The following is a 23986-nucleotide window of genomic DNA, read 5'->3' on the forward strand; positions in this document are numbered from 1 at the left end:
ACCCTAGCCCCATTACAACCAATGAAAAGACCTCATGATAGATGTATGCATGCATGAAATATATGTCGATTGTTAGAAAAAAAAACAAATCTTGGAAAGCATGAAATAGAGGAGAATTGAGTGAATCAACCCTAAACACTTGAGTGAATAGAGTGCAAACACTACCGGTGAGGGTTTGATGCTCAATTACATGTTCTCACCTATGATCATAATTTTCATGCAAGTTTGTAAAAATATTTAATAACTCAATTCAATTGTGGATTAGACTTGCTAGTCCTTAGCCCTTGTGCATATATGTTTCTTGGGAATTGATTTATTTTGACCAAGCACTTGCATTCATTTAGATAGTTGCATATAGATAGGTTACATTGAATAAATGTTGATGCCCTTTGCTTTCTCTTGGCTTAAGCATGAGGACATGCTTGGTTTAAGTGTGGGGAGGTTGACAAACCCCAATTTGACGGTTTATCTTGTATTGAATTTAGGGGATTTTATCACCTTTTACCCACATTTATTCAATGAAATAGCATGGTTTTGTATATTATCCTTTAATTGTGCTTGAATGTGAAAACATGCTTTTTAGGACTCAAAATAGCTAAATTTAATTCACCTTGATTCTATTAGATGCCTTGATATGTTTGTTAAGTGATTTAAGGTTTAGGAGGCAAAGATTGGATCAAGGGAATGAAGAAAGAAAGCATGAAAAGTTGGAGAACTCATGAAGAAATGGAAGAACCGGAAAGCTGTCAAGCCGACCTCTTCGCACTTAATTGGCCATAACTTGAGCTACAGAGGTCCAAATGATGCGGTTCCAGTTGGGTTGGAAAGCTAACATCTGGGGCTTCGAAACGATATAAGATTTGCCATAGTTGCTACACGTATGGTGGCGCGCACGCGCATATTACGCGCACGCGCTGTTGCTGCCACCTAGTTCACTTAAAGCAAAACGTGGCCAGCGATTTTAGAAGCCTTGTGGGCCCAATCCAACTCATTTCTGATGTTATTTAATCCAAGGATTGAAGAGGAATCAAGGATACTTTTAATCATTAGCTTAGTTTAGTAGTTAGAGTTAGTTTCTAGAGAGAGAAGCTCTCACTTCTCTCTAGAATTAGGATTAGGATTAGGTTTAGTTTTTAGATCTAGATTTTAATTCATGCTTTCATCTCCTTCTACCTCTCAATTCTTTGTTGTTACATTCATTCTTCTTCCATTCTTTAGTTGTAATTTCCTTTATGTTGTTCTTATATTTTGTTGTAGATCTACTATTGTTCCTTCCATTTTCTTTCAATTCAATAAGAGGTAATTCATAACAATTGTTCTTCTTTGCTTTTCTATTGTTGATCTCTTGTTTTTGTAGTTGTAGATTCCTTTAATTCTTGCATTTAATAATGTTTACTTCTCTTGCACTTTATGTGTTTGTTGAAATGTCTCTTTTAGTTTTAGTGTAGATTTTGTTCCTCTTGGCCTAGGTAGAGTAATTAGTGACACTTGAGTTATCTAATTCCTTTGTTGATTGATAATTGGAGAGATTGCTAATTGGTTTGGAGTGCACTAAAGCTAGTCTTTCCTTGGGAGTTGGCTAGGACTTGTGGCTCAAGTCAATTCATCCACTTGACTTTCCTTTAATTAGTAAGGGTTAACTAAGTGGTAGCAATGAACAATTCTCATCACAATTGAGAAGGATAACTAGGATAGGACTTCTAGTTCTCACACCTTACCAAGAGCCTTTTATAGTTGTTAGTTTATTTTCATTGCCATTTACTTTTCATGCTTCTTATCCAAAACCCCAAAATAACTCATAACCAATAACAAGACACTTTATTGTAATTCCTAGGGAGAACGACCCGAGGTTTGAATACTTCGGTTTATAAATTTTAGGGGTTTGTTTTAGTGACAAACAACTTTTTGTATGAAAGGATTAGTGATTGGTTTAGAAACTATACTTGCAACGAGAATTCATTTGTGAAATTCTATACCATCAAAAATCCATTCGTCAACATGATCCTTTTTTGTCCGTAAAAGTGAATCCCACTTCTATCAGCAAAGAAGGCTGAAGAGATGGATGAGAGAGGGTGTTCCCATTTCACATGGTTACTATTCTAATCCAATATTAAATTAGCTAACCCGTCTGCCACCTGGTTTACCTCTCTATAGGTACGCCTGATTACCACTTGCCAATTTTCTACTAAGAGTGCCACGATCTTCTTTATTGGACGAGTGAGACTAGGATGAAACTTTGGGAGATTTCTAACTAACTCAATGGCCCATTGCGAGTCACTCTCATCGATAACTTTGGGGATTTCCTTCCTCTTAGCTATCTAGAGACCCTTAAAAATGGCTTTCACCTCTGCCTGAATCGCTTTGACAGTTTCCAACTTGCACCTATACCCCAAGATCCAACCTCCCACACTATCTCTGAACACACCTGCATAACTAGCAGGCCCAAAGTTAACTCGCAAGGCTCCATCAGTATTTAGCTTGACCCACTGGTGAAGAGGAGGTTGTCATACCAGTGAAATGTTAACTCATTGCAGATTTCCATCCTCCTCTCTTGTAGCTTCCCTTACTTCTCTAGCTAATCTTTTGATTTTTATCTCTTTGATCCTCAAGGGGTAACTCTTATTCGAGTGAATAATTTCATTCCTGAATTTCAAGATTGACCAAGTAGCAATCATAAATAAATTCTTCCAACACTCTATCCTTTGGAAAAGTCTAGCTGAGATATGGAATATGGTAACAACAAACATAGGTCACTTGATAGGTGATGGGGAGAGTATCTTTTTTTCAGAAGGACCAGTGGATGGATGAAGGAATCATCCTTGTGAATGTAGCCTCTCTTGTTTTGTTGTGTGAGGAGGTGAACCAAAGGATGAGTGCCTATATGAATAGAGATGGAAGTTGAAAAATCTCTGAATTGGATCATCTTCTTTCAAATCATCATCTTTTGAAAATTTTGAACACGTTTCCCCCATTGAAAGATGAAGGCAACGATATGTTGATTTGGAGGTCAATTCTAAAAAGGGGTCTTTACGATAAAACATATCTACAGGTGTCTCGTGAACCAGACTCAAAGCCATAACAAGATGTGGCAAAGTATCTGGGAGTGGAAGGGTCTTCAAAGAGCAAAAATTTTTATTTGGCAATTAACTCATGGAGAAATTCTAACAGCGACCAAGACTGCGAAGTGGAGAATAGACAATAACCTGAATTATCTGTATTGTGACTCGGACATTGATGCCCCTATCCATGCCAATAACGACTACCCTAAAACCTCTGTTGTGTGGACCTTGTTGCTAAATCCTCAAAGGGTTGGGAAATTCTTCAATTGTGTGCTGCAAGATTGGATTTTAGCTAATCTCAGTGAGGATTTTGGGAATGATAGTGAAATTGGCAATAATGGTTTGTTGCAAATTCTGCTGTCTATCGTATTTTCCTATTAAAACTTGTGCCCAGAGTTGATTTTGTTGATTGATCAATTGCCACCCTCTTTTGACCAGGACGACTTCATTAACTTTGTCTAACTTCTTTATTCCCAACCCCCCTTTCTCCTTTAGGTTTGGTAAGAATCTCCTATCTAATGAGATGGCCCTTTCTGAAGGTGCTATCATGCACCCATATGAACGCACGTTGTGACTTCTCAATAGCCAAACAAGTACTCTTGGGGAGGCGATCGTGTTGCATAGGATAAATAGCCATTGCACCAATAATCGATTAAGCCACGGTAATCCTCCCAGCCATAGATAACCAATTAGTTTTCCAGCCCTGGAGCTTAGCTTTAATCTGATCAATAATGTAACCAAATCTATTCTTTTCTCTTCTGGAGTTGTGGATAAAAGTACCAACATATCTACCAATCTCTTTGACCTCCGATTACCCACTTATGTGAGTGATGTTCTGTCTAGTCTTCGATGGAACATTCCTTGAGAAAAAAATATTGGTTTTTGCTTGGTTAATAAGATGGCTAGATTCTTTACAGAAATCTTTTAGGATACTCATAATGCTACGCATTTGATCTGATGTAGCCTCTGAGAAAAGGATTAAATTATCAGCGAACATAAGATGAGACACATTTGGGCCATTTCTACCTGCCTTCATCGGCCTCCAGATTTTATTTTCAACAGCTTTAGAGATGAGGTGCGACAATTTATCCATACAGATGATGAATATATAATGGGACAAGGAATCGCCTTGTCTAATACCTCTAGAGAGAACAAACTCATCCGTTCTTTGACCATTCCACAAAGTAGAGAAGTTGGTAGAAGTCACACAGTTCATGATGATTGTACACAAGTCTGGGGGAATACCAAACCGGGTCAAAGAGGACTTTATGAAACTCCAAGCTAGTCTGTCATAAACCTTAGTTAAATCGATTTTAATTGTCGTAAAGACCTTACTACCTCTCATCTTTATCATCGTATGAACCATTTCTTGAACAATAATGATATTGTCATGAATATTTCTACCAAGAACAAAGCTGGCTTGATGGGGGGAAGTTCTATTTTTGACGAAGGGATTCTATTTTTCCACTAAGATATTCGAAAAGCCTTTGTACAAAACATTGCATAATGATATGGGTCAAAATTGGGAAAAGAATTTTGGTTTCTCCGCCTTTGGAATGACCACAAGCAGGATATTGTTAATAAGCTTCACTTCCTCCGGGTTTCTCCAAAGATTCAGCATCATCTCTTTTACATTCCTATAAATGTCATTCCAATTTTTGTGAAAGAAAGCAATAGGAATGTCGTCCTCTCCTGGGGATTTAAAAGCACCAATATTTAAAAAGGCCCTTTTAATACTTTCCTCCAATGGGGTATGTAGCGCTGATTCCACTATGTCCTTATTAATCGGAGGGAAAGATATGGTGCAAGGAGTATATCTCCTATCAAACTTCTCTTCATGAAACAACTTGCTAAAATAGTTAACTGTCATTCTTTCTAGTTCTTCTTGATCCTCCACCCATCTACCTTCATCATTTCTTAGAGAAATAATTTTATTTTGCCTTTTTCTTATAACTATTTTAACGTGATAATCGTGAGTATTTTGGTCTCCATCTTTGATCCAATTAGCCTTGGAATTTTGCAACCAAAACCTTTCTTCTTGGTCAAGAGTGGTATTAAGCTGGCCTTGGAGATCTTTTTCTAACGCCTCCAATCGACTGTTTCTATCATACGACTTGCACTTCTGAAAGCCATCAATCCTAGCCTTGAGTTTGTGCTTCCTTTAGAATATATTGCTAAAAACTTGTTTTTTCACATCTCGATATTTTGTTTCAATTGGGTCATCTTGCCAAAGTTGTTGCTATTGCATTCCACCCAAGACATTCTCAGGAGCCTACTAAAATCTTTATGTTGCATCCAAAAGGTTTCAAACCTGTAGGGCTTATTTTTGGGCTGCACATTGTCTCCTTCGCACCAAACCAACAGCGGGTGGTGATCAGAGTGGGTACGAGTCAAGCACTGTATAAAAGCTTCAGGGAAGGATATACGCCAATCAGCATTACAAAGATCCCTATCAAGTCTTTCAAAAACTCAATTTCTATTCTCCCTCTGAGCACCCCTCCAAGTATATTTTGTGCCTTTAGCCCTCATATCAATGAGGTTGCACTCAGATATCCAGGTAGAAAACTCACTACATTTTCTTCTATCGGCTGGAATTCCTCCCTTCTTTTTGTTTGGGTCAGTAATGGAATTAGAATCACTAATCATTAACCAAGGTTTCATTACCGTTCTTGCAAGTTTCTTTATTTCCCTCCACGCCTGCTTTCTTTCATTTTCTCTAGGGATTACATAGATAACAGAGAGAACCCAAGGAGTCCTCTGAGTTTCCTCTACCAGGGCATGGATATATTGGTTATTAGAAAGAATGGGCTAAATCACGATATCATCCTATTGCAAAGGATCCAGTCATCCAGATGCCCCCACTATACCCTCTAGCTTTTACCATAATGAACTTCTTAAAATTCAAATCTTAACAATTTTATTAGCATTTTCTCCACTACACTTTGTCTCTTACAAAGCCATAATATCAAGTTTATTCATCTTATGATATTCCTTGCAGGCCCTACTAATCCCCTTTCCAGCAGCACCTTTAGCATTCCATGATAATATTATCGTTAAAAACTTATAAAATTATAGAAGAAAGACCCAAATAAGACTTAGACATGCATGTCATTCTCCAAAATAGGAGAATCCACTATCATTCCTTCTTCTATTCGCATGTATTGAGCTGAGTTGTCTGGACGTTGGCCAGTATCAATTGGACCCTCTGAAACTAGGCTCATTTCTTACATGTTGATATCTGGTGGTTTGGGCTCTTGCACCCTTCCAGCCTGCTCGCTATTTCTATTATTATTAGCACTCGCTTTCGCATTATCATCATTGTAATTTGGCTTAGTGGGACCCTTTTCCATGATTAGGAGATCCTACTGTTTTTCATTTTCTGCACTCCCATGGTTATCATTAGCAACATTTCTCCTCGTACTTTTGTACATATCAGGTGGTGTCTCCGGCACTCTGCTAAGCGAATCTTGTGAATCATGGTTGTCGTTTCTATCCACTACCATTTTGCTTTTTTCTTTCTCCATTGGCTTCCCGTGAGAAAATTTCTTTTCTCTCCTTCCACACGCTTTCCACTTGTCCCCATTCTTACCACACGATCCTCTTCCTCAGCCCCCTCAATAGGTGTGATAGAGACTCCTAGCCAAGGCATTGGACCTATATCCAACGGCATTTTGTGCTTTGCTAATCCTCCCTTTCTTGTTAAAAATTCCTTTTTACCCCTCCTGGATTTTTGGACAGTCATCCATTTGCCAAATTACTCCAGGTTCCTGCTCAGATTCTTATCCTGGTCATCGTCTCTGTGAACCTCCTTCTCCAAGTTATCCTTTGTCCTAGCTTGATTGTCCGTCACATGGGGGCATTGCTCCTTATTATGGCCATTTCTACCACATTGAAAACATATGGTGTGTAGTCCTTAGTATTCCACAAAGGCTACTCTTCCCTTTATCTTTATTTTTGGCCTTAATGGTTTTGTAAGATTGAGTTCAATACAAATGCGGGCGAATTTACCACGCATCTGCTCCGCCGTGTTATAGTCGACCTTCAGCACCTTGCTAATGGTGTTTCCTATGGTTCTCAGCACATGCTTATCATAATATTTTATTGGAAGATCGGAAATCCTGACCCAAGCCGCAATTTTGTTGAGCTATTCAACATTTGGGTTAAAATCCGGTCTCCATCTCTGCATCGCTAAATAGTGATCGAAGATCATCCATAGTTCTCCCTTAAGAGCTCCATCATAGTCTCCAAACGATGTGAACCGAACTAAGAAGAAATCATTTCCAACATCTATCAGACTTATCATCCCTTTTTTGCTCCATATACTCTCAAGTCTTTTCTTGAGAACATTGAAACCGATACGTCTCCCTAGCAGTTTTACGACAAGGGTATGCTCCCAATACTTGTTCAGCCTTGCTTGTTCTGCTCGGTTCATAAAGAGGTTAGGACATCCATCTGACTCCCAGACTATTTTTCTTCTTGGCAGCTCTCTACATACTCTCCAGTTTTTCGTCCCTGGAACCTCATCTTTTCTCTTTGAGTATTCAAACTCTGTCTCTTCTTCGGACTCATTCGTTTCCCCCATGGACTCCTCTTCGTCCTCCGAGTCGGTCTTATAGACAAAGTCTGGGCCTTTGACCATGCTCACGTAGGATCTCTTCACTTGGGGTTCCTCAGGGCTCTTCCATTGCTCTGCTTCACGAGAAGGTTCTGGTTCCCGCCTGGGTTGCAAGAAAGTTTCATTACCATCTTCATTGCGCAGTTTCCTCTTACTCCTTCTCAAAATATCTGCCTCTTCGGCAGACGGTGGTTCTTCGACTCTCTCAGTAGCTATTACTTTTTCTTCTCCACAGAGTCTCTCAACCGACTTAGCTTTTCACGCGTCGCGCTATCTTCTTTAAGTTTAGAGCAATGGTAGGGAACCAAAGTGGTATTAGCCAAAAACCAGCCAAATACTTTTGGGTGAATCCAAAATCTGTACGAGTTAATATATATGGATGTTTCTTCTACTAAGTATCAGAATGTTTCTTTTTCATACTAAATGGATGTTCTTTTATATATTTTTCGAATTTTTTTGTATTACAAAAGTGAATGTCTCTATTTCTTTAATTATTTTTGATAAAATATAATTGGATGTTTCTTTTGTTAAGTATTAGGATGTTTTTTTTTCATATTAAACGAATGGTTTTTTTTTATAATCCCTCTCATGGCTATCCTCCCTACGATGATGAGAAGCACGAGACTTGTAGCCATAGTCATCATATGCATAATCATCACGGTCATGTCCTCCAAACCTGGCAGGTTTATCATATCCTCGATCACCATAGTTTTCAATGCTGCCATAACCATCTCGAAACTTATCATATTCTGGGAACGTGTCGATATCGGCTTTCCTGTAGGCATCAATCTGATTATATGGCTCATGATCAATAGAAGATCTTGAGACAATCATGTCCCATATTATACCATAATAAAGCATTTCTATCTATAAAGTATAAAATAATATACATTACATATACAAATTTGCCCAAGATTTTATATTACCGTAGTGATGATAAGCAACAAGCAGTTGCACTCACCGATAATTTGTCTCATGGACCGCCCCAAAACCCTCAAGAGCCTATGGATTCAAGAGAATAAGCTATGTCAGCAACAAATAATCAATCATGAGAGGAGTGTTAGGCAAATCCAGTCCTTATCCTCACTGCCCCAACAACTAGCTTTCTTTCATGGAGCTTTCAACTGCTTCGAACGCGTTCTTGCGAGTGACGCCGCGGTTGAGGGTGGATAGTATTTGAAGGAGGTGGTTGAGGAGGGAAGAGGAGAAGGTTTTGTGGGTGACGAAGTCAAAGGTGGACTTCGTGTTGAAGCAGTTGTCTTGGATGCGCTTGTTGAGGGCGTCCCGGAGAGCATGGAAGTCGCCGGCGCTTCCAGCAGCATTGGTGAGAGAGAGAGAAAGGTCTGTGTGTGTGATTGTTGGAGGTGGGTAGGTTAATGTGAGAGAGAAGAGGAAGGCTTTTTTAAGTTTTAATTAGGTTTACTTAATTAATTTTAAATTTTTTAAATTTTGAATTCCATAAATTTAAAATTAATTATTAATATAAATTAATGTGGTTTTGTTTAGTTTTTGGTGTCTTGGTTCCATATACTTTTCTTTAAGTTTAATATTTTTTAATGAGTATTACTTTTGTTTTTGGACATACAATTTACACATGATCGTTTTTTATTTAAGCCCACAAATAGATAAACCAAAAATAACGGTTAGGCCCAAAATAGAAACCAAGAAAAGACGGTTAGACCCAAAGAAAGAAACCGAAAAAGATGATTAGACCCAAAAGAAAAAAAAAGGGAGCAAAAAAGCAAGAAAATAGTGAGTACTGAGTAGAAACTAGAGAGAGAGAGAGAGAGAGCTCGGTGGCGCTAGGGCACATAGTTGCAGGCATAGAGAGAGAGAGAGAGAAATGGAGGGCGGAGACGAAGGAGTGGAGATGGTAGCGGAGACGAAGGACCTTCAGCAGCAGACTAAGGCCTTCGACAAGCTTACCGACCGCGTCGAAGATCGCCAGCTCGATTCCACTCGCGTCCAAGAGGCCATGGCCTCCATTGCTGCCTCTGCTCAAGCTGACTGGAACGCCATGCGTTTAAGGTTACATTTTCTTTCTTCTATTTCCTATTAGCATTTCCTTTTCCAAATTTAGGGTTATGCTTTCAACATCAGTAGTTAGTCATGGAAGCTGGATAACCGTTATATATATTATAACTTTTTGTTCATTATTTTCTTGCGTGCTATTTACTTTGTCGATTTGAGCATGACTAAGAAGAATGGGAAGCCATGAAGCTTTGATCCTGGTGGTTATCCTCTCCATATATGCATACAACGATAGTTTAAGAGAGGTGGGAGCAGGGTTTCAACTTTAGCCCTAGAGTTTCTAGTGCTACATAAGCTTGTTTAGAATGTGGAACTACTTGAAATTTAAACATTCTTAATCTCATATTTGTTATCATTAGCGTTCTGTCACATCCTGATCTAGGAACAAATAAGTGTTGTTAGAGCTTGACCCCATGGCTGCAGTGTCTTTGGTTCACTCTTAATGGGTCCACCTTCATCCTTATGCAACTCTTATTTTTAAAATTAAAGCTCTTCTAACTCGTGATCAGGAAGTTCGTATGTCGCAGATTTATCGATAAGCTAACAGGGTGGCAAATGACTTGCAAATAAGGGACATTTTGAAGAATTGGGGCTTCATGTCTACTTTAGTGCTCCTAGAGGGATTATTTATTTTCTTAGTGATGATTTGAGAGGTTTCTTTTCTGTTCCTCATAATGTAGTTTTCTTTTCCCTAGACACTAGTTCCATTTTTCCACACACACAAAAAATAATAATAACAAACAAGTGTTGCTGGCCTGAATATTTACCGTAACAGTGTGGATGTATTGGAGGAGTCTTTGTTTGTATTGACATAATTCGTTAATGCAATGATTATAGATACTCGTCTCCACTTGCCACTTGCCACTTGCCACTTGCCACCCCGTATAAGTTCTCCTCCACCTTCACGCAATTTTATTTCGGTCTATCTTTCTCTTGTTCTACAAATATACATATACATGAATTCAAAATTCAAGCTGTATTACTGATAGAACCATAAATTGAAGCAGTTTTTTAGTCAGAAAGTTAGAATATAAACTTGAATGGAATAAAACCGTAAATAACATTCCACCTTATCTCATTTGAAATAAGGAGTTCTTTTCCTTGTATCTCTCTAACCCCTGATTATGCACTCTGTTCTGAGCACAGGGAGAAAGAATTAGCAGCTGTTAAGATAAATGCAGCTGATGTTGATATAATTGCAAATGAACTGGAGGTAACTTCTATGACATTCTATTTCCCACCGCCGAAAAGAATGGATAACTGGAAATATTATTTGACAATCTATGTATATGCACCAATTGACCAATATATTCTTCTTGTTTCCAACAGTTGGATAAAAAGGTAGCAGAAAGAACTTTGCGCGAGCATAAAGGTGATGCAGTTGCTGCCATTCGTCACTTGCTTCAGTAGAATGGTGGGAAGGAAGAAGGGTTTAATATTTCGGAGGATTTTATATATTGCCCTATATTGTTCTGCATTGAGAGATCACAATGTATATCAAGACCTCAACTTTTCCCATAAATCACTAAGTGAAATTTTGAAGTGATCTATGTACCCAAAAAAAAAAGAAAAAAGAAAAAAAAAGAGAAACCAAAATCTGATGATAAAGCCACGTTTTTCATCAGGATCTTATAATGTTTCTAGTTTTTCAATTTATCACTTGAAAAGCCTGCTTTTTTACTTGCTCCTTTTTCCATTGTTGTGGAAAACTGTATGTGTAGAATAGTGTTTTCTATTGTGTGAAATCTATATTGATAAAGACCTAGATTTTTTCTTTTGTTTCTTGAGTTTGACATTGTCATGAAAGTAGTGTCCACAATCTTTGCCAATTGTTGCTTATTCAACAATATTCCATTGAAAAAACATGTAAGCTGGTCCGTTCCATCATGCAAAAATTTCCCCAGAGATATTGTACCCTTCTCTTTTCTTTGTGTCCATGTACCATATAATTTCTTCAAAGAGATAATTTGTGATCACAATTCTTGCTTTGTTGGGGAGAAACCCACTAATTCTCACAAAAGTTAGTTCCACTTGGATTGCTAAGAGAACCTTAAGCCATAGAATCCTTCTATAGGCTTCTGAAATTTCCCCATCGGAGTGAGATCTTTAGTCGTCGGGTGTGTGGCAACCTTGTAATCAATCTCATCTTCATGTCGTCACATACAATTAAGGATCTTGTGAAGTGGGGATTTAAAGATTTAGGCATTAAAAAAAATCCTAAACCAAAATGAAATCCTCACTTTAGAGGATCCAAAATTCTACCTTAACTAGGGCACAAAAGCTTATATATATATTTTTAAATATTATTTTATATTGTGCATTTGGGGTCACTGGCAGATTTCATTTAATTTGGTAATCGATGAAGTCATGAATCATTACTTATCAATACTGACACATCCTTTCATGAATTAAATCCCCATGCAGATATTGGATAGCCCCTACCCTTTTTTATGGCTTAATGTTATCCAATACTACCAACTTGCACTACATTCCCAAAAAGATGACTCATCCTGTCGTCCAAATAAAAATTCAATAGAAAACACAATCTATTTAAGTTATTGTGGATAGTCATCTATGATAATTCAACTAAAAAAAGTGTCAATCCATCGGGTTAATGTGTCTCCTTCAAAGTTCAAGTGAACAATGACAGAGATCCCAATCCTAAATTGAATTTAGAAGAATATAAACTTTATGAGCCCTATCTCTATAGTAATACCATAGTTACATTAAGCACAATAGATTTCGGTATGAGAACGGGTATGCGATACGTGATACACCATATATAAAATATTTTATGTGAAAAATATACATATAACGTATTAGTATGCAGATGAATTGGTAATTTGGTATATGATATGCTACCTAATTGGTGAATTCATGTAACTATGAGTAATACCAAAGCTCTTTTCTTTTCAGTTTTCTCTAAGTTTCTTTACAGCTAAAGAAAAGATGTCACAAACTTTGTCTATATAAGATTACAATGATGATAATGAGAAACCTCTATACACAAGACTCCAAACATAGAGCATCAGTGCATCACTAATCAATTGAAGATGGTGCCATTATTAAAACACAAAAGGACTATAAACTAGTTTTCTAACCCTTTTCCTACTTCTCTTTTATCATTTAATACGACTCCTCGGTAAACATTGATGAACAAGAATGCCAACCTGCAAACACTGCCAAACCGTGAGACAAGCTACTTGTACACCTCATCAACTCATCATCAATGTGCAAAAAAATCCTTACGCATTAGCCACGAGTGACAAAAAAGAAACCATCTCAACGGGGGCTGTGTCTTAAGATTCCTTCTGATTGCTTCCACCGCTGGCAGAACGAGCCGCCTGGAGCTGAATGGCATGTCGTCTCTGCATTTCTCTGAGCCTTTCCACAAGTTCCTGGAATGTTGGTCGCTGAGCCGGATCGCTGGTAGTAATGGACAAAAGGTGTGAGTTAGCATAAGATAGTTGGTAATTGCACCAAATTGGCTTCAAAATAATATGAAGTATGACAGATATCCAATATTGTTTAATAATTGATGTAAAATAACAAAAAAAAAGAAACGCCATCGCTATGCAGCCCATCAGTCACCACCACCACCACCACCATACCACTCTTCATCCATCAATCTGACTCCACGCCCAGACCAGATTCGCTTCGCCTTCCCGCTACTCCACCCAAAAATTCTCAACTTCAATTTGACCCTGCTCCTTCGCATAATCACATTATAAATATGCTAATCTCCAATCTATGAACCAGACAGATGGCTAAATACACATTCAACAATATTCAATTTAAAAACTACAATATCAATTAGAGGGGAAAAAGAAAAACCTAAAATGTCAGAAGCTCGAGCTAGTGAGATAGGGTCAAGGAGCCAACCGCCGGTGTCATTAGCGACGGGGCAAGTGACGGAGGAGCTGAACCTAACAAGGTTGGCCATTCTATCGGTGTCGCGGGTTGATTCCGTTAGCGGTGACGGAAAGCATTGGAGGCGGGCGGAGGAGGAAGAAGAGGAATGGTGGATGGTGAAGGAGACCCATGTGAGGATCAGGAGGAAGCAGAGGAGGAAGGGAAGAGCTTGCGGCTTCTGAAGGAAGTGAGGGAGTGTGGCGTGGAAAAGGGGATGGATCTGGTGGAACCCAGCGGTGGAGTCCAGGATGGCCGTGCCTCCGGTTGGATCTGGTGTTTTATATTAAGGGGAGTTTTTTTTGTTATTTTTGTTTAAGGGCAAAATCGTCTGAAAAATGTCGTTTATGGACAAAAGGATGATTTTATAATGTTTTGTAAAGTTGAGGGTGATTTTAATAAAAAAACAGCCAAGGACAATTTTGATTTTGACCCAAGACCTTAAGACAAAAAAAGTACTTAACCCTTTCTAAAAGTAACAAAGTATGAGTGACAAGCATGCAAACCTATGCCAGCAGCTCTCCATTATAGAAGCCCACTGCGGATCAACATCTGCCGGAATTTCTAACTGATGGTTCATAAACCCTACAGCGCCAATAACCTGCAAGAATCCAAGAAAAACTGTGTTCATATTTGCAGCCACTGTGCATGAGCTGTCAATGAAATATACACATTGCAACAACAAAATAGAGATGTTCATATCGGTTTATTTTTTCAAGAATTCATTACACATGAAAACAATACCTGCATTGCATTGAGAGTATCCCACGGGATCTTTTCAGTTGCAAGTTCCCACAATATCACCCCAAAGCTGTACACATCGGACCTGAAGTCCCGAGAAGCAGCATAATCAGATATCCAATGTGGAATTTCAATCTTGACTTATGAGAGAGAGAGAGAGAGAGAGAGAGAGAGAGAGAGAGCATTTGATGGCAGAGCATACATACTTCTCATCCGAGGGTTCATTTCGAAGAACTTCTGGTGCCATCCATTGAGGCTACAAAGGCAAAATCCTAACAGAATTAGCAACATGTTTTGTTTTGTTTTATATTTTGACCCTGTAGCTCTAAAAAGTTTTAAAGGGAAGTATTCTAAACAAACCAAAGATCTTATGGCTCCGAAAAATAAATAAATATTGAAAGCATACCGTGCCCTTTCCTGTTTTGGTTGTGAGATATGTTTCATGCTTAAGGCGTGAAAGACCAAAATCACCAACCTGTTAAGGTAAACAAGTCATTAACATTTCCGACCAAACAGAAAACTTCCCCAAGAAGTTAAGCGAAAGAATAAAGAAATCAGACATTTTGCAGACCTTCACAGTCCAATTCTTGTCAACTAGGAGATTTGAAGACTTCAAATCTCGATGAACAATAGGGGGGCTGCAACGATGAAGATAATTCACACCACGTGCCTGCAGAAGAACATCGTCTGAAATCAATTTTTCAAAAGGGGAAAAGAGGGGAGAAAATGAACATGATACTATTCCTTGACATTGTTTTGATACTCACGATATCTAAAGCCATATGAACTCGCCGTCTCCAGTCAAGTTTGGATGTATTTCTTTGGAGCAAACGAAACAAGCTTCCACTGCATTGATAGAGTACAAATGAATGAAACAACAATAAGCTCAAATCTATATTTTGCAACACATGGCAGCACTATAAACTATTAAACAAAATTTGGTACAAACCGTGGGAGAAACTCTGTCACAATGCAGAGACGTTGAGGTGAAGTCACTGCCCCCATGAAGAGAATAATATTTGGATGGCGAAGTCTTTTCAAGACAGATACCTTCAATCAAAAGACAGTGCAAATCAATACTATAAACAAATATTTGTGAAGGTTCAATAACTAATGGAAAAACTACAATATGAAGTGGAATGTGTCTAAAATTAATGAGGCGATCTCAAACACATGATTAGCATTCTGAACCAAGTTCACATATTTTTCTTTTTCATTTTCTATTTCTTTTTAAATAAAAGTAAAGAACCAAGTGTCTATTTATTTTTCTCATTTTGATAAAATAACTAAGTTCACATATTAAGAGACCAAAACTCTGACCTTCAACATTAGACTATTAGAGTGATATATAAAGTAATAAATATTAGTTTTGAAAATAAGAAAGCACTAAAAAGTAAAAAGGCAATGACCATAGCATAATTCACAGAAGAAAAATTATGTTCTAACAAAATTGTCCCCCTCGGTTACCTTAGAAATCAAAGGTTTGGTAATTATTTAAATGTAAGCTACCTTCTACACCTTTTGGACAAGATTTAGTCTGTTTCCAACATAATAGGCAAACCAGAATATTAAATGCAAAAAGCGCACCTCTTGTCTGAAGGATAGTATCACATCCTCTGAATATTCTTGCTTTGAGAATACTTTGACCGCAACATCCTGCAGAAACATGGAAATGAGATGAAATCAGCATAGCAAAATTTAGTTGGCATATGCCACATGAATTTTACATGCCTTCAGAAAATCTAACATTGCATTGAAGTCCATAGAATGTTGTATTTTAACACATTAAGGAATCTTATATTACGAAAATGTAATAAATTTGAGCTGCAACATAATAATTACCATAATAATGTTAAAAAAACTTTTTAACATTATTATCCTACAGTGCAAGAAGCCATCAACTAAAATGTAGAAACTACAGGAAGGGAAAAGAACATACTGATCCATACCACAGGGCATGATATACAGTTCCACAAGAACCTGCAATGCAACAACATAAAGGTAAAAAGTAATATACCACAAATAACAATTAATCACTAAATATTTGGGTTTTAAGTTTTAAAGGGGAACCAAATTATTTAGACCCCAAAAAGAAGAAACAAAATTTCAAAAATTTTGGTAACACACGAAGATTGTTTGACAAATGTTTTTTTTTTCTTCTTTTTTTTTCCCCTGTTGAAGCATAGAAGTTATCAAAAACATATTTTCTCTTCTGTGCTTATCTAGTTAAGAGCATGGCTACCTTGCCCAATTTGTTCTCCAATTGTGAGGTCCTCCCACAAGATTTCATAATCCAAGCAATCGGTATCAATATCCACTTTATTATTGACAGCACCACTGCTGCCACTGCCGCAGCTGCTGGTACTGCTAGTACTGTTAACGTTAACTGAGGACCACGATCCTGAAGCCTCGTTGTTAACAGGCCGATTACCTGACTGGACTTCCATCCTGGACTCGGAAGAAAGATTCATCTGATTAACCAGTTCATTTTCTTGATCATTCTGCACCAGTGGCCTAGCAACAGAAACATTTCTTGCCTCGGATCCAGCTTGACCATTTCCTCTCCATGGCCATGACAATGTTCTCTTTTGAATCCACGCTTCAGCTTTAGAAGTTATGATCTTGTGAATTGGTTTTCCTTCGCCATCATCACCAGAGTCTCTCGAAGATTTAGCTGGTGATTTCTCTTCAACATGACAAAATACACCAAATGGAGGTGGTACATCACCTCTGGGAGTGCTAGCTCCACTGGAATTACCATCCTCTTTCTGGTCAGAAAAAACACAATCCGAAAAACTCTGATCAGAATGATGACTTTCTCCGCTCCAACCATCACGGTCAACACCGTTTTCTCCTGTCCGCATTCTTGACTTAACTTTATTACTCACCTTTGATGCCTGTTTTAATGGTTGTAATATCAAGATATGCCAAGTTACATACTTAAATAGGACAAAAAAGAATTGAACTAACCAAATTAGAAATTTTGGATGCTAGAGCAACTTGAAGTGGCTGCTGAGAGTCAAGGCCAAGTTTATTTGAAATGCCACTCTTCGCGCGGTTATAATCCAAGTCTGAACCTGGTGCAGCATTCTTCACATCCGATAAAGTAGCTCGAGTTTCAAGAAAGGGTCTAGAATCAATGGACACACTGATAACCCCAATCAACTTCCTATCGTCATCATAGAATGGCGTGTTGGTTGCCACAACTGAAAATTTCTCCCCCATCTTGTTCTTGACAGGGAACTGGCCGCTCCAACTCTCCCCCACAGTGACATGGTTGAATACATCATATGCTAGTCCGAAATCAATAGGGTCTACGAGCAGCTCAATCCCATCTTTTCCAAGAGCCTCTACTGCTGCATAACCATACAGATTTTCGGCACTAGGATTCCTGCAAAAATATTACACATACTGAAGGCAAACCCCTTTACTTTTCTTCCATTTTCTTTAGGAAAAAGGTAAACCTTACCTTAATATCTGCAAAATTAACAACAAACACCCACACAACAAAACTTGATAAACTACATCAATAACAACAAATAAACAAGAATGAAGTCCAAAATTAGTCCTTGGTGGAAAACATCACGGACAAATTCATCTGGCATAGGTAATTAAAACGTTAGGGACAAAATTGAAAACGTCCAAGGGTAATTTTGACACAAATCGAAGATATTAAGGACAAAATTGAATGAAATTAAATGTCACGGTATTCTTGAAGAAAATCACAATCCTTAGCGAAAAAACAAACATACTTTACCCTTAAATGATAAAATTAGACCTTCTTAGGGAATACTAAAAGAGTTATCAAACTTGAGAATTAACCTAAATCTATTAAACTTGAATTGTAAAACATAACTCATAAACTCAATTTGGGAACCCTATACTTATAGATTTCTAAGAATTTGCAAAATAACCCTAGAACTTGATGACCTTGACTACTAATTTGTCTATAAAAACAACTAAATTTGACCAGCATTTTTAGGTATCATGTTCTACACAGAAAAGAAAAGGAAAAGAAATTGAGTTACTGACCAATATATAATCCGGCATTGAAGATCCAGAATATGAAGCGAGTGCCCCATTGACTGCAAAATGTTCATATACTGCTTCTCACTAAGGCCAACATTCACACCAACATCACCATCACCATCACCATCACCATCACCATTTTCATTCTGATTCTGGTTCTGATTGTGATTATGATTATGATTATTGCTGCTGCGACTCTCCCTCTTCAAGGGTGAAGAAGAAGACCCTTTGTTGTTACAACCAGCAGCAGCAACCCCGCCACCGCCACAACCGCCAAGCCTTGAACGCTGCGGCGACAAGGAGTGCGACCTGTGGCGGTGATGATGGCGGCGTTCAGATAGCTTCAGCTTCGACATCTCATGCTTCAGCTGAACATGGCCAGCTTCAAGCTTCTCTATCTTCTTCACAAGCTCTTCTTCTTTTGCTTCTGAAGTTCCCATTTTGGTTTTTATTTTTTATTTTTCCCTTCCTTTATTCTCTGAGCAATTCTTACCCAACTTAACACAGATCAAATCTTCGATTTGCTTCTACCCATTAAATCAAAGAGGAAAAAGTTTCGAGCTTGATTCTTTGTTTCTGTGTTTGCGCAAGAAAAATGGCACACACAGATTTTGAAGTTGATCAACTTCAGAGTAACAAGGAAGAAAAAAAAGAATAATAAAGATATGGTTTTGCATTAAATTAGAAATTAGAATGGGAAAGTGAATTTATCTATTTATTTATGGATTATCCTTTTTGTTTTTTTTAATGCCTTTTTTTTCATAGAGAAGGGTAGAGACCAGAAGGGTGAAGCTGGCAAGCTGCACACTACTACGCCTAACCCAATGGTTTCTCTTTCTAATAATTCCTAGTAAGAATAATCTTAATAAATAAATAAATAAATAGGTAAATAATTAATTAGTTTTTATTTTCTTTCATAGTTATTTATGCTTTTTTAAGACAAAGTTATTATTTAAGGGAGCTACTCAAATGAAGATGCAAAAAACATCTTTTTATGAAGATGCTTTGTATAAAAGTGTAATTTATTAATTTGGCCACACTTCAAATAAAAACAACACTTTTATAACATATCAAAATCTAACCCTACACTCCATCATCTAAAGGTCAAAAAGAAAAATCATCACATGAAGACAATTATAATATCTTCATGGGAGTATCCACCATTATTTAAACTACCAATATCTCCCATTTGTGTGGAACCTGTCTTCATGTTTGTTAGTACTCAATTAAGAATTACTGAATTAGGACTTGGTCATTCCGTCTCGTTCTTTAGGATGAGATAGGGATTAGCACGGGTCGAGTTGGTTCGAATTTAAGGTAAAATTATAACTAAAGTAATTAAATTATAATTGATTCGGTATGATTTAAATTTGTATTTTTTATGTGTGTATCCAAATTAAATCAAACTGATTAAAAATAGATTGATTTGGTTCAAATAATTGGGTACCCAATAAAATAGAAATTCATAAAAAAAATAAAAAAATAAAATTTTTATCTTAAAAATTTTATAAGTATAATAAACATGTAACATTAATAGAAATAATTCAAACATATTAAACGCTAAATACATTAAAAACTAAATACATTAAAATCTAAACATATTAAACACTAAAGACATTAAAATTCAAACATATTAAAAGACATAAATATATTTTAAATTTTTATTTAATTAATATATAATTGAGTCTATAGATTGATTCGAGTTCTGTACCTCAAAATTGTTATCCGAATCAATTATTAGAGAAATTACTGGTTTAGTTTTAGATTAGACCTAATTACTTGTTGATTCCAGAACCGATTTAATTATTTTGGTTCAGATTTAAACGAGTGATCGAGTATTACAACTCGTGCTCACCCTAATCACCATTCTTTCTTTCTTTCATATTGTAAGTGGAATGAATTTGTAGTGAGATTGCACATTTAAATAAAATAAACGCTAAAATTATTTAAATATAATATTTTTAAAATGGTTATAATCTAAGTGGTATAATCAATTTATATAAATTATTACGACATATAAAATTTTAAAATTTTATACATAACCGATTGAAGAGATAGAAATTTATGTAAAAATTGACTAAAATTATATTTTGTTAGAGACGGTAGCCGTTTAAAAAAATATTTAAATTTTATATTTAGATCTAAATGCATATATAAATTAGATAAATAATTTTAAATATTAAAAAATATATTTAAATTTTAAAAATATAAGATTTTAAATTAAAATATAAATAATACTTAACTTTTTTTATCTCACTTTATTCAATTGATTGATATTAGTTTAAAAAAATTACAACCTTTTTTATTCTATTTTTAGCTAATTGAAATTTAATTAATTATATTTTAATTTAAAATCTTACATTTTAAAATATTTTTAGATTTTTCTAATATTAAAATTTTAATATTTAAATTATTTTGCATAAAACTACGGATATAATATAATTCATTGCAAACTTATAAACTCTTAAAATGTATTAAGAAATAGTTCTTAAGTTTATAGAAATTAGTTAATTATTACCAATACTATCTAAGTCATAATATAACTATTTTAAAGATTAATTTTGATATTGCTATCAAATTTGTGCTAAAAAAAATTTATAATTAATATTTATCAATAGGCACTACAAATACATCATGCTATATATATGTTTCAACTATTATATATACAAAAATGTATTCTCCTAATCACTTCACTATGCATGTTAATTTATACAAAACAGAATATATAAAATTTATTCATACAGTTCAATCTTAGTTTTTTTTTTAAATTAATATAATTTTACATAAAAATAAATTTTAATATTAATTTTAACCTTTTTAAAGATTGCATGTATATTATTTTTTTTTTAATCACATAATGATATTTAATTCTTAAATTTCTGTACATAAAACATATATATATAACCTTTTTAAGTTAGTATCAATTAATTGAATAAAGTGCGACAAAAAAAAAAGATAAGTATTATTTACACTTTAATTTAAAATCTTATATTTTAAAATTTAAATATATTTTTTTAATATTTAGATTTTAATATTTAAATTTATTTATCTAATTTATGTATATTTTTTATGTTTTATATTGGATTGAAAATAGTTTTTTTTTTTTTTGGATTATAAATTATTAAGATGTTACTCTTAAATGGGAGATGATTAATTTGGAGTACAGAAATCAGATTTTTCAATTTGTGAGAGATATAAAAAAAAAAAAGAAAAATAAAAAATTTAAAATATAGAAAATATTTTTATATCTTCTATATTTTTTAAAAATACTCAAAATTACCATATTAAGGAATATTATCCATCTTACATTCACCCAAAAAAATTAGCCATTTATGTATGTATTTATATTTTGTTGCAATTTACGTATTGAAATTGTTTTTTCATATATATAAATTGAAGCGGTTTATGATCTTAGTCAATTTTAATATGTATATAAATATTTTAGATAATTTTGACTTTCAATTGATTTAAATTAATATGTAATTTGTAGTGAATTTATTAGAAACAATAGGATAAAGGGTATCTAATATTTATTATTAGTTACGTTTTTTTTCATGCATATTAGATTCGAACATAAAAATCTTTTTTAGGGTTATGTATTGTTTTATTTTATTTTTATTGTTGGGTATATGAAGATGGTAAGATGACAAAATCTTATATTTATGTAGTGGTTTCAAGGCACGATTAGATCGCTTTCTTTAGAGAGATATTTGTCCCCACACTTAGTTGCTATAGGGTTAATGACAATACTCTCCCAGGATACAATGAAACCTAAGAATTTCTTAATTAGCAATAGTAAGAAATTCTCAACTCTCTTGAACAAAGAAAATCTTTGAATAGTGGAGTAATTTGTACACTTAGTACGTCATCTCTGAAATAGTGAACAAGGACTTATTTATACATATTGCACATAGCAATTATGATTGGTTACGTATACAAATGGTTGTGTCTTTTCTATTGCCAATAGATACAATGTTTTGAATATACACAACTCTTAAAGAGTTGTGTCCCTTTAGCCAATAGACACAATGTTTTGAACATACACAATCTTTAAAAGGTTGTGTCCCTTCAACCAAATGGTACTAAACGGTTAGTAACCGTTTATTAATAATATTAATATTAATATCAATAATATTAATAATATTAATTAATCAAATTTGTAAATACCCTTCAATCCCCCACTATTTACAAAATTTAAATATCATACAAGTATATGCATAAAGAATGTGTCACTAAGATTAAACATTCTTTTAGTGTAAATTTTAAAGTTCTAACGAAGTAATAGGTGTCTAATCGATTAAACCTATACTCCATATGCTAGTACCAAAAATCACACACATTACTTATACCCTCCAAGTTCAAGAGTTTACAATTTTAAGCACTTATATGACCTTGTGCTCATCCTGGTTTCATGAATATTTACAAGAATAAAACCTCTAAAATTCTCGATTAGAGCAGCACCACTCTTATATTCATATAGGTGGAATCTTTTGATAGATAATATTATCATTCCATTAAGAGTTTAAACTCACCCTCCTAATTTATTATAAATAGCACTAAATCCTATACCTTAGTGCTCCAATTGCTAAATAACTTGTTATTACCCATTAAACCTTGAAACTAGTGGTCTACTAGAATAAGGTTGGGTTCCCATCATTTAGCAATAATAGGTTTTAATCCCATTTTAGCAGTAGTTTCTTTGATTTTATCCCTTGACAAACCTTTAGTCAAAGGGTCTGCTAAATTTCCTTGAGATCTTATATAAGTAATGGTAATTACACCATCATCTATTAGTTGCCTCACAAACTCATGTCTCAAACTTATATGTCTAGACTTTCCATTATAAACCTTGTTATATGCTCGAGACATGGTTGATTCACTATCACAGAAGATTGAAATGGCTGTCGTTTGCTGTGGCCACAGCTTTATATCATATAACAAATTTCTTAACCATTCCGCTTCTTTACCTGCGGCTGATAAAGCTACAAAATCAGCCTCCATAGTAGAATGTGTAATACATGTTTGTTTCTTTGAGGCCCAACTTATTGCTCCACCACCTATGGTGAAAATCCATCCTGAAGTGGATTTGTTATCACTAAGATTTGTAATCCAACTTGCATCGGAATAACCTTCTAAAACTGCGGGATAATCACTATAATGTAATCCCAAGTTTATGGTTTTCTTGAAATAACCAAGAACTCTTGTTATAGCTTTCCAATGTTGATTGCTAGGCTTTTTTGTAAACCTTGATAATTTGCACACAGCAAATACTATATCAGGTCTAGTACAATGCATTGCATACATTAAACTTTTTCAATACCTTTTTGATATAATGAGATTGACTTAAAGTAAAGCCAACTTCATTCTTATGCACCTTTATACCTAATATTGTATCAACTTCATTCAAATCCTTTATCTTGAATTTAGAAGTTAGATACCCCTTCGCTATACGAATTCCTTCTAAATTTGTTCCGATGATTAACATATCAACATATAAACAAATAATTACTCCATAATCTTTAGTAAATTTTGAGTAAATACATTTATCCGCACTATTATGTGAGAAGCCATTTGATAACACCACTGAATCAAACTTCTCATG

General features: G+C 35.3%; 2 protein-coding genes and 1 pseudogene across 6 annotated transcripts; 1 reads left to right on the forward strand and 2 right to left on the reverse strand.

The window, feature by feature from the left end:
• Nucleotides 1-9407: 9407 nt before the first annotated feature.
• LOC107638972 (DNA-binding enhancer protein-like protein) lies at nucleotides 9408-11385 on the forward strand. Its single transcript, XM_016342371.3, has 3 exons — nucleotides 9408-9702; nucleotides 10852-10918; nucleotides 11035-11385. The coding sequence occupies exons 1-3, from the start codon at nucleotides 9518-9520 to the stop codon at nucleotides 11113-11115; spliced, it is 333 nt and encodes a 110-aa protein (XP_016197857.1). The 5' UTR covers nucleotides 9408-9517; the 3' UTR covers nucleotides 11116-11385.
• Nucleotides 11386-12609: 1224 nt separating this feature from the next.
• Nucleotides 12610-19227, reverse strand: LOC107638974 (uncharacterized). 5 transcript variants are annotated; one of them, XR_015881384.1, is made up of 14 exons: nucleotides 18388-19227; nucleotides 17326-17746; nucleotides 16598-17252; nucleotides 16295-16335; nucleotides 15943-16011; nucleotides 15305-15405; nucleotides 15123-15201; nucleotides 14927-15025; nucleotides 14762-14830; nucleotides 14562-14611; nucleotides 14359-14440; nucleotides 14121-14215; nucleotides 12955-13131; nucleotides 12610-12875 (listed from the first exon to the last, which is right to left on the reverse strand). XR_015881384.1 is itself a non-coding variant. In XM_088485848.1 (13 exons), exons 1-13 carry the CDS (start codon nucleotides 18822-18824, stop codon nucleotides 13005-13007), a joined length of 2196 nt encoding a protein of 731 aa, XP_088341974.1. In that variant the 5' UTR covers nucleotides 18825-19226; the 3' UTR covers nucleotides 12610-13004. The 5 variants fall into 5 exon arrangements, 2 of the variants coding, with proteins under 2 accessions (XP_088341974.1, XP_016197858.1); XR_015881386.1 differs by having other exon boundaries at nucleotides 16598-17123; nucleotides 18388-19226; XR_015881385.1 differs by having other exon boundaries at nucleotides 12610-12884; nucleotides 18388-19226.
• A 3810-nt stretch (nucleotides 19228-23037) lies between these two features.
• On the reverse strand, nucleotides 23038-23688 carry LOC148566743 (secreted RxLR effector protein 161 pseudogene; annotated as a pseudogene).
• Between the last annotated feature and the right edge of the window lie 298 nt (nucleotides 23689-23986).

Source organism: Arachis ipaensis, chromosome B4 (assembly GCF_059453495.1).
Source record: "Arachis ipaensis isolate K30076 ecotype BB chromosome B4, ASM5945349v1, whole genome shotgun sequence".
Classification (NCBI taxonomy): Eukaryota; Viridiplantae; Streptophyta; class Magnoliopsida; order Fabales; family Fabaceae; genus Arachis; species Arachis ipaensis.